General features: G+C 36.2%; 1 protein-coding gene and 1 pseudogene across 1 annotated transcript; both read right to left on the bottom strand.

Moving 5' to 3' along the window:
- Positions 1-1,689: 1,689 nt before the first annotated feature.
- On the bottom strand, positions 1,690-4,470 carry LOC139881211 (probable phytol kinase 1, chloroplastic). The gene is made up of 6 exons (XM_071865726.1): positions 4,159-4,470; positions 2,586-2,653; positions 2,366-2,497; positions 2,136-2,251; positions 1,940-2,054; positions 1,690-1,870 (listed from the first exon to the last, which is right to left on the bottom strand). Exons 1-6 carry the CDS (start codon positions 4,468-4,470, stop codon positions 1,690-1,692), a joined length of 924 nt encoding a protein of 307 aa, XP_071721827.1.
- Positions 4,471-5,684: 1,214 nt separating this feature from the next.
- Positions 5,685-8,726, bottom strand: LOC139881210 (probable U3 small nucleolar RNA-associated protein 7; annotated as a pseudogene).
- Between the last annotated feature and the right edge of the window lie 2,843 nt (positions 8,727-11,569).

Below are 11,569 nucleotides of genomic sequence, written 5' to 3'. Positions count from 1 at the left end.
ATCCTTTACCTAGACTTCATTTTTGAAGTACACTTTATCACCCAATACATTATGTATTGAAATTATAATGAGATAGATATTTCTAAGGAAGAGGAGGAAGAGAAAAACACAAACTTGTCGATATGGGATAGTGAGATGAGGATTTATTGAAAGAAAAACTCCTCCAATGGTGATGGAGGCGATTATGATGTTGACGACGATTGTAGTCCCAGATGGTGTTGATGGCAACAATTGTTGTGGTGAGTGGGATACGGTCATGGTGGCCATGGACGCCGCCGATTAGGTCATGGGCGACGATTGTGGTGGTGACGGTTGGGTATGGGGCGGGACGTCTGTTGTATGAAGACAATGAAAAATTAAATATAGTTATTTTTCAAAAATTGAAAAAATGAAAAATATATGAATTATTTTTCAAAAATAACAATTTCAAAAGTCGAAACAAATGGAACCGTAATTAGTATGGCATTTTTTTTTTTACCTTGTCAAAAGTTTGTTAATGGAAAAACTAACTCTCTGTTAAAAATTATTCAAGTGAGTGGAATAATATTTTCACTTGTAATTTTTTTATAAAAATACCATACATTTTTCACCTAAGGAATAGTACCTAAATCTGATAAAAAAAAATCGGAAAACACAACCTGGACAACTTCAAGTGCTTTCTTTCTTGGATAGACGAGTTGGGATTGAAAGAGTTTGGATTTCGTATCGAGAATAAAAATGACACCTTGGCTGAGTGTAAAGGAACTTCCAACCCTTTGCAAACAAATAAATAAACGAGTCTGATTTTGACGTCGGTCGTATTTTACCGTCAATGGCGAAACCAGCCCTCACTCACCTGAAAGCAGAAAATCTGGTTATTCTCTTCTTCCTATAATTACTTGAATTTTTTGCATTTTAAAGTAATTTATTGAGCTGAACAACTAATGCAGTTTGTTTTAGGCGATTTATTGTTTCATGATAGAGAGTATCCGCAGAGTAATAGTAAGCTACCTTTATTCTTTCCCTTCTCAAGTTAGTGTAGAATATTTGTGTTGTGCAGGTTTAATTAGTTAATCTTTCCCTTCTCATGTCATGTATATGAATTGATGACTGCTAATTCCACATGCTTTTAGGGCAATCTGTTAATGTTAATGAAGCGTTCGGAAGCAGCCGAACTTGCATTCAGGGTGGCTCTGGAATTGAGGCCTGATCTTCGTTCATATCAAGGTACACTATCCGAGTGAAAAGGTTAAGTTGCTAACTATTATTTTAGCGAGTAAATGATGGAAGATCCCTGTAAATATTGAAAAATTCAGGTTTGGTTCATTCCTATTTAGCATTTTCAAAAACAAAAAGAGGCTTTGTATGCTGCTAGAGAGGCGATGAAGGCAATGCCTCAGTCTGCCAAAGCTCTGAAGTTAGTCGGAGATGCACATGCTAGTAACTCTGGTGGCCGAGAGAAGGTAGTCTATATACAAGTTTGTTTCGGAATCTGTTTTTTAACAGATTGCTGTTAAATTTATAGTTTTCATAAGCTTCGTTTGATAGGGAAAATGCTTTCGTGTAGGCGAAAAGGTTTTACGAGTCGGCTCTAAGACTATAACCGGCCCTGATTAGAAGACTTACTCTACAACTTAATTGAGGCAATTCTGACATTTTCTTCTAAATTACTTTCCTGATTTTTTAATGATTAATTACTTCCATAATGAACTAAAGCAAAATATATGTTGAAATGGCGGTGGATAAAGGAACAGATATGTTGTCATCTACTAGCTTGTTGATCGGGAGAGACTCTACCATTGTTGGAACCAAAGAAACTAAAGCAATCTTCTGTATTGTCAGTGTCCAATCTAGTTCAAAATATCCCATGACTGAATAGTAGTACAGCATCCTGCATTAATTAAAAAGAAATTAATAATATTGGAAAGGAATTAATAAAAGTGAAAGCTGATGAACCCACCCAATTGAAATCAAGAATCCGAAGACAAACATGGAAATGCTTCCTGCAAAACTTTTCTCTTTATTATAAGGTATCTTCATCGATCCAAATCTCCGCCCCATAATATCAGCTATGCCTGTAAATTGTAATGTATAGTAATTAAGTAGACCAATTCATTATTTGTGTGAGGGAGGGAATGTTGAGAAAATAATGTTACCATCTCCTCCACACATCATTGACACCGAGACTAAGCCAATTGGCGATTCGCGCCAAAAGAAAAGAACGCACAAAATCAGCACCACAACGTAATACAGAGGACCTCGAAGCAATTCCCTGAAAGTAGACGAAAGAATAAAACTAGGAGGTCCTTTGTATAATTGATGAAAAAGACATTTTGTAATTTCCCTTTCCTACAAATGAAAATTATAGGAATATATGCGTACGTACTGTGGGTTTCCTTGTCGGGTCACGGACTTGACGAGGCCTTGATCAGATGTCAATGAGAGACCATTGATGAGTAGCCTCAAGCAATTCACCAGAGGAACTAGAGAAGCAAAGTAGCGAGCCTCGGTACATGTGCTATCCTAGATAAATTAAACTGATCAGCTTATTAACTAGCAAAACACCAGCTGGTAGGGAAGATCGAAAATTAAGGATAATATAATACCTAAAGATCGGCCAGGAGATCACAAAGAGCAACCCCGAAAATATGTGCACAGGCTTCCTGCTTAATTTCTGCTTCAAACATTATCAAGAGAATTACTACATTGATCAATACTAGAGCTAGCTAGATATATTAATTACAGTAATTTTTTACCCGAAAGTTTTATGTGTTCGTCATACAGAGAAATTAATCTTGCCTTAAAAGGGGAGACAGGTCAGTGTGTTGAGTTATTGCCTGTCAGTTAATATATAGCACCAAACTTCAAGGAGTATATAATTCAAATTCTCAAAGAAAAAAAAAGTTTGTTCTTCAAACTGGAGTTTCAGCTTCACACAATAAATTAAAAGATATGAATTGTTCACATTTTCTTCAAAATTTCACCCTTGATCATAAATTCTATTCGAAATTAGGATTACTAGCAAATTTCAGAACCACATATTACTGACGATCATACTAATAATGCATATATGAAATTAGTAGCAAGCAACACTAGTCGATCTGAAGATTTACTAGTAGGAATAGAGAAGAAAGGACTTGACTTAACTCCATGTATACATACATTACATCTAGTTCTCCACGAATTAATTACAAAATTAATCACGAACCCTAAAAGATAGACATAATAAGTGGTTATTTTTTATGGACAAAAATAGAGAGCTTGAATTTTGAAAACTCGAATTTCGCTTTTAATTTCATGATTAATTCTTAATTAATCAAGATTAAAGGAAAACTCGAATTTTTGAATACTCGATTTTGATCATTGCACCATGATGTGAGCTCATCATCAAATTCGAATCTTCAAAATTCGATCTTGTACAAATTTGAATCTTAAAAATTCGATCTTGTAATATTTCTGTACAAGATCGAGTTATAAAAACTCGTTCTTGGTTCACGATCAAACTCTACTCCCATTTAAATAAGGAAAATGAATAGTATAGTAGCAATTAGTAAAAATAAAAATACAATCTTTACCCAATAAGTAAAGTCAAAGACTTTCCTTTTTCTATTCTCAAATTTTACTATTTTTATTTTTTTCTTCAGTCAAAACAAAATCGAGTTTAAAAATTCATAATTTACCAAAATCGAGCTTTGATAATTCGAACTCTCTTGTACATATCTTATCTCTTTTGATTCATCTTCATATATGTTACGCACTCAGTTCTCCACGCGATTGACCACTTCTCATAACTATTTATATAGTACTATATCTATATCAAAATGATTAGAAGTATATATATATATTATAAAAGGAGAAATTATCACTAATAGAAATTTAGGTCTTGATCATGTCATTAGTCCAGATTACAATCCTCGAAATGAAAGTCCTACATATTGTAGAACAATATCATCGACGAAAAGATAGAGTTGAATTCTAATAAGTCTACACCTACATCCCAGACCTTCCTCATTCCACTTCAATCCATTTATTCAGTTAGAATGATGATATAATAACATCCAAACTTAGTAAAAGTTAAAATAATTTTTACTGTTCATATAATATACGATATATTTTATTCTTTTTAACTTGGCATCAACAAATGCACGAGCAAGAGATCGAGAGGTAAATAAAAGAGACCTGTGGGATAATATCTTTCTCCGTCAGAGTATCAAATGCCTTCACAAATCCGTACCCTCCCGCCATCACAGCCGCCGTCGCTCCAGCATCCTGAAACCAAGCACCAGCGGTGGCAGCGTAGGTAACTGACGTCCGTGGACGTGGAAATAATAATGATGTTTCCCATGGCGCGTGAAGGTGCACACGTCGATTTATCCGAGGTGGCGGTGATTGGAGGTAGTGAGAAATGAGTGGGCGACGGTGGTTTGTGGCGGCGAGATTGGTGTGAGAGAGAAGGATATTGGAGGAGGAGGAGGAAGATAAGAGGATCATTGGTGGCTGTTAACTGATTGCCAATCAGCCCGTCAATTACGGATTTAAAACCAAACAAAACAGCTAAGAAAATTAGGCTTGTTTACGTTAGAGTTTAAGTTGTACACGATAAAGTCATGATGCTAATTGATAGAAGAATTCAAGCGAAATAGCAAAATCAAGTAGTTAGTACATACATATATATATATATATATTAATTTATACTTTCTCTCTTCCAAATTAGATATTAATTTAAGGGATTTCATACAAATTAATAAAACATATTTTTTAATTTATTTTTCAATAGAATTATGATTATATAGATTAAAAAATTATTATGTGATATGTGGGTGAAATTGGTGAGGGAGAGTACACGAGGACATGAGGGTAAAGATGGTGAGTGTAGTGAGAATATAATAGAAAAATATAATTAAAATTATTTGACTATTGTTTATTTAGTTAAAACTATATCCGTCTCTAATTAATTGTCACGTTTGTTATGACTTTTACATAAAAAATATGACCGTTAATCAGAGAAGATTGATGGAGTACTGTATTTTACTATTTATTTATCAGTATCAGTACAGTAACCTTCAAAATCATGATTTTCATTAATTTTACCAAAAACAAGTACTACTAGTACACTTATTACTGTTAAAGGAAATTAACACATGCAGTAAAAACTGTAATCCTTGAAGAGGTTCCACGTATGGTCCAGCTCAAGTTGAAAGGCTTTATCCAGCACTGACAATGTCCAGCTGAGTGTATCAGTAACATTACTGTTGAAGGAAATTAACACATGGAGTAAAAACTGTAATCCTTGAAGAGGTACCACGTACGGTCCAGCTCAAGTTGAAAGACTTTATTCAACACTCTCTTTAAATTCAAATAAATGTAAATGGTCCTTACATTTCAATCTATGGCTGGAATTTTTATTTCCTGTTTTGGGTCATCAGCAGTAAAATAAATAAATTTAAAAGAAATTGACAGAAAAACAATGAGCGTCTGGACAAAGTCTTAATTCGAAATACGTAATCTGTATTCGGTATTAGAACATCGAGTAACGCAAAATGCAAATCCATGTGTAGAAACTAACAGGCCAATTTCATTTTAAGCTAAGACAATAAATTATATTGTCACAAAACCGAAGATATTTGGGTCCTCAAAATTCGGTGAGAAAAAAGATACATATACTGTAAAAGTTACAAATTAGGATGGCTACAAATAAATAATGGTTATGCTGCTTCCTTGCGAGCAAAGCGTTGCAAAGCAGTAGGCAGCTCAACAACTTCATTGCTTCTTTTTTGCTTCTTTTTAGACAACTCTTCATGCTCAATCATATTCTGTTGTTCCAACAACGGTCTTTTAGCTTTTGCAACCAACACCTCTCGCTTGCTAGCTCTCTTACTAGCCTTATTCCTTCCTTTGTTTTATTCTTCAATGCGACACTCTTCGCAGCTTCAACAGCATCTTCAATCTCGTCATCAATCTCCTTCTTTGTCTTCTTCTCTTTCCTCACTACCTGTCTTACGGCACCGATCTTTGAAGGGTCGAGCATAATTGACTCGGGAGGAAGTTTGACCAAAAGCTCTTGGACTTCTTTCTCTCTTCTTTGTTTAGCAGTTTCAAAAGGATTCGCAACATGAGTGTCAAAATTAGGTTCTCCAGATCCTGGGATAATAATGCTAGACCAACCCATGGAATGCCCCATTCCTAAAACATCCTCGTATGGTCGAAACATGAGTTTTTCTATTTGGTATCCTTTTACCATCCTATGTGTCATATACCTACTATAGTTCTGAGAGTTCGATAAGTCTCTTAGAATTTGTACATGTGATCCAACTCCCACACCAAGTAAGCCCTTCTGACTAAAATCTAAGGTGTTGGCATTGCCTGGTAATGTTTGAAGAACGTTGAACTTTCTTAAATCCCAAATCTTAATCTTCCTTTCTATACCGGCTGTTGCCATAAGATGGCCATTAGGGTGGAATGCCATGGCTGAGACGGGCCCATGATGGCACAACATTTTGACGAGAGGATTGGGAACGGTAGGCTTCCACATGGTCACTGTACCGTTTGAGTGGCCCAAGCCTATGACCCCATTGAATGGATTCGCCTTCATTACGCTAGAACGGCCTAAACCAGTTCTGATATTGCCAACCATCTCACCAGTTGTGGGATCCTGATAGTGTAGCTGACCAATTTTGTTTATGGACGCGATGAGAAAGTGTTTTTTAAGATATTGAAGCCGTAGAACTGGACCATGCTCCTATAAGACAATAATATTTGCATGTTGTAAATCTAGTTGGCTCATGAAAATCAGACAGAGATAGCCAAGGACATGAAAGTGATGAAATGCACAAGGTCCATAATCCTAAAAGTGATTTGAGAAAGAGAAAAAAAAAGTTCAAGGTGTTGGAAAAGTTGAAGGATGAAATCTTACCTTTAAGCAGTGTAGTTCAGTGCCTTTCCAAGAATACATGTATGCGTACCTGCCATAAATGAAACAGAATTTAGGAAATCTTCTAAACATTTTTTTTACCATGAAACTTTTCTATCACTGACAAGCATATAATATGGATATTCTACTCGGTAGAGGGTTGAAGTGAAACTAAAACATCATTCAGCAAAAGTTTAACAATCAATTAGTCAAAGTCAAAGTGTCATAATCGGTTTATACCAAGTCTGACAACCAACCACTCGGTTTTGGGTGCTATCATAAGTCTAAACAATGCAAAATTCTTACAATACATCAACAGAATATTCAAAAGATGATGAAGCATATTAAATTATACATATATGAAATAACAGCCAAACATGAAATATTACTTACTTCTTCTGGGCAGCAACAAACAGCTGTTGGTTCTCCAAGACAGCCACATCACGTACCGTTTCCCTAACCTGAAAATGTTACAATTAGCTTAAGCAAATCCATCTCATAGAGCATTGATAATGCAAACTCTCAGATAAAATCCTAACCCAATAGATAGCCACTCAGGAACAGAGAATATTGTAAAATTAAAGGTACCTGAAACTCTTTAATCAAATCCAAAGCCATCATGTCTACTATAGCCAAGTGGCCCTTACGTCCAGCAGCTACCATATGCCGACCATTAGCAGTAATATCTATTGTGTATGGCCCAAGCTCTGCAAATTCATATTGAATGATCATGCATGAAAAAAATAAGATAATTAGTCCATAAACCAAAAAGTGGTCTATAAATTAAGGACAATAATTGTCGGAAAGTAAATAGAATAGATATATCATGGGTCCAGATAGTCGGCGCATGGTAAAAATAAGTATAACCAGAAAAGCTACCTAAAACTTGTCCTACATTCACACAACAAATTGCCAACAATAATCAGACGTATGCACCTGGTAAGACAATGTCATATTGATTTCTTGCACTCAAAATATCCAGTTCAGGACGCATATCTTCCTGCTTGATCCTCCATGACTTCTCCATGCCTTCAGTCTCCAGGTAACCTCCCTCACTCGGCATAAGAAACTAAGTAGAACAAATTTCAGCTTGTCAGAAAAAATGCATAAAAATATTTCCGAAATCCCATGGAGCAGATTACGAGAAAAAATTTGGAGTTCCATGCCTCATTTTCCGACCAGAATAATTATGAAATCAACTTGCGAGTCGCATTAAAAAAATTCACCTTGTCAGCCTTTGCAGCTGTTTTTGCAGACTTTCCATAGTATTCTTCTCTAACTGCAAGTTGACCTTTTAATTTTCTGTCTTTTAAAGTCTGCAGAAGTTGAAGTAAGACCGTAAATGCAATGAAAGGTAGAATAACATAAATTGCAAGAATCTTGATCAGTGAGCTTACCTCCAGATTAGCACTCCCTCCTCTCAGATACTTCTTCACCTTTGTGTCCAACTCGTCAGAGATTTCCTACGAATAAGACAAATTTCGTATCAGGAATAGCTCGATGTAAGCTTGGTAACATGTTTGGTTCTGCTGGTATTAATAACAAATGCATTTTGTTGCTTATGTAGTTACATTTGGCTTCTAACACCAATGATAGCATCTACCGGATAGTATAAAGCCATGTTACAAGAAAATCACAGAGCATGGAAGGCAGAGACTATTTTTATCATTTTGACATCGTACTTCACAGTTGAAAACTAATTTATTGGAGACATCAGCTTTCTGAAGGAGCTGTTTCGGAGGAAAAATTCCAATACGAGAAGCAGAAAAATCAAGAGTACCTGTTCGATAGGAGCCACAGCCAGCTCGGGAGCACTGTCTTGTTCTTTCGCCCCCATCTTGATTATTCAGAACCTTGTAATGCTTCAACTGCAAAAAATGCAAAAACAGACAAGCTTATCAGCTATCATAGGACAATTATCGACCTAAGTGAGCGCAATAAATCCAATACTGTACATCATCCTTGCAGTGATGAAAAACAAAAAAAAAAGCATTTAAACTAGAATTCACAGCTAGAAGAACGTAGAGACTCCACATCTAATTTCACATTGACCTCCACTCTTCTCTAAACAAGGAGAAGCAAAAAATGAAACCTAAGCTCATAACCAAAAACAGGAAACCAAATATTCATCAAATAGACTATAATCGCGTCTCAAATAACAAGCGAACCAGTGAAGAATCCAGTTGGAAAGATAATCAACGCCTTATCTGATTATAAGCAAGCTAAACATAGGAGTACTTAGGCTATGGATTTTGCAATGCATACAGATCTGAGACCTTCACAAATCGGGCAGAAAGAGACTGTTAAGCTGCGTAGGGTTTTGCAAGAGAGGGGTTTTGTGATTTTAGCTCGAGCAATATATGATTAAACGGGTCGAATATCCAATTGATTTGGGATACCTGAACCGAACATAATCGCGCACAAAATCTATGAAGTATGAACCGGGTCTGAACCGAGTACATAAATAGTAGGATGAAAAAGAGCCAAACCGGTCTAGCCCGGCTTTCGGCCTGGCTTAATTTAGCCTGACCCAGATGAAAATAATTTCTAAACGATCGGACCAGACAGGTGCAGGTAGCTTGACCGCCTTACCCGTCATTGAAACACAAGCTGGAGACGTATCGGCCTATATTCCAACCAATGTGATCCCCATTATTGATGGACAAATCTGTTTGGAAACAGAGCTTTTTTATCGCGGAATTAGACCTGCTATTAACGTCGGCTTATCTGTCAGTCGCGTATAATCATACTTAAATTTTGATCGTGAACCGATACAACAACGGAAAAGATACAACCAGTATCTTGATTGACACGTCAACATCTCCTTGTCCTTAGATGGGGCTTATATTATACTGTATCTCCTCCATTTAAGAAAATATAGCGAATGTATGAAAAGGCAATGAGATAGAAAAAGAAATACGGTCCAGATTGATGAAAGCATACAAGGTTTTTCCTTTTTTCTACTTCTTGTCAACAAATGGTTAGGATAGTAAATCCAGAAACTCAAGTACTGTTACAGAAAATTATGAAATATTCTCCAAACTACATATTCTACTTCTACTAGTAATAAATACTCTTACCGTCTGCTAATACATGTTTCTTTAGCTTTTCTAGATACATTCAAGAAGAGATGCACATATTCACTAATATTGTCTAAATACATTTCCTATTCAATGTATGAAGAAAAGCTAAAAAAACATGTATTAGCAGACAGAGAGAATACTATAATAGAACAGCATCTACAAATAAAACTTGTACCCTGGATCTTCAACTTTCCCTCTTTCTCTTGTTGTTGTTGTTGTTGTTGTTGTTGTTGTTATTGCCGACGGGAGAAGATGGCGCTTCTTCATCAGCTGCTTCCATTTTAATTGCTGGGACGGAAGGAGGAGTCATCCTGAGGACCTGAGGAGGATGAGGAGGCCTCTCTGTAACTTGACTCAAAACTCTCTCAAAGTTGTGAAGCTCTTCCTTGGTTGCTGCTATCTGAGGCTAACACACAAAATCTCAAGTCTTCTTCTTCTCTGACAAAGCAAAAAAAAACTAAAGCTAAGAGTTAAAAGAAACTTACTGTTTCGCGTAAACTCCCAGGGCCAGGAAGATTGCTCGTTACAATTCCATCTGGAATTTGGCTAACCTCTCCTCCACGAATAGTAAATCCACTTTCAGGCATAAAAAGATCCCCATCTCCAGAATTTGGTGCAAATGCCTCCAAGTGAGGAGCCATTAAGTTCAGTCTATTAATTGCAGTGAACTTTGCAGGATGTTCACTCACTACCTTATCAGCTCGGATTTTCACACCTCGGGCTTGTGATAGTAGCTCGCCGATCTTGTTAAGGATATGCACCAATGATAATTCGCCTTCTGTTAACTCAAGAGCCGAAACCCCATCATTGAACATATATCCATCATTATTGACATTGTCGTTCCTGACATCTGCAAGCAATCAACCACAAATAAAGTTGGGAAATTGAGTTCCGTTGTGGGGCTTTTTTTTATTTCTCAAACATCGAAACATTTTCAAAACTCTTACCTAACTTGCCAGCATATTTGTCAACAGGAGGAGACTCGGCAACAGCAAGGGACTTTCTATCTTCTCGAAAAAGACAATGGAGTTAGGATTATGTAAAGCATAATAATCACAACAACAATAATGCACTGTGGACGTGCATACCATGATAAGAGAAAATATTATGGCTTGACATATAAGCTGATGTGTCAATCGTCTCTTCAATTCGGTTTCTTTTTTTCCTCTTCATGATTTCATCGCTTTGCATTTGATGAGAAAATGATTGTGACTCTGTATTAAAATCATATGATGTGAAATTTCCAGTCTGAAAATTTCTCTCTCGATCCATTTCTTCAACTTTCCAATCATATTTTTGCGCCCTGGCTTCCAAATCCTTGACTTTTAGTTCTAACCACTTACACCGCCACATAAGAGGACGCACAGATTTCTTCCAATGCTCAGTCAACTTCTTCTTCCTAGAGATGGAATGAACAATAAACAAATTTATGTGATTAAAGATTGTGTTAAATGAACATTCAAGCTTAGTCTACTGCAAAGACAATAAACATATTAATTCAAAGATCAAGTGCTTCTGCTTTTCAAAGTCTGGTCGGCAATATCTTAACTTTGCAATATCATTATATACACAAGTAATAAAACGAAGAAAATCCCAG

The sequence above is a fragment of the Rutidosis leptorrhynchoides genome, unplaced genomic scaffold (assembly GCF_046630445.1).
Source record: "Rutidosis leptorrhynchoides isolate AG116_Rl617_1_P2 unplaced genomic scaffold, CSIRO_AGI_Rlap_v1 contig130, whole genome shotgun sequence".
NCBI classification, from domain to species: domain Eukaryota; kingdom Viridiplantae; phylum Streptophyta; class Magnoliopsida; order Asterales; family Asteraceae; genus Rutidosis; species Rutidosis leptorrhynchoides.
This window is presented reverse-complemented; position numbering and strand designations above follow the sequence as displayed.

Bases quoted from the DNA above. Each gene is read 5' to 3' on its own strand.
- LOC139881211 (XM_071865726.1), bottom strand. From the start codon at position 4,470: ATGATCCTCTTATCTTCCTCCTCCTCCTCCAATATCCTTCTCTCTCAC. The intron at 2,252-2,365 runs GTACGTACGCAT...GTCTACTTTCAG, and splicing joins ACCCGACAAGGAAACCCACA to GGAATTGCTTCGAGGTCCTC. The intron at 2,055-2,135 runs GTAACATTATTT...TACAATTTACAG, and splicing joins AATGATGTGTGGAGGAGATG to GCATAGCTGATATTATGGGG.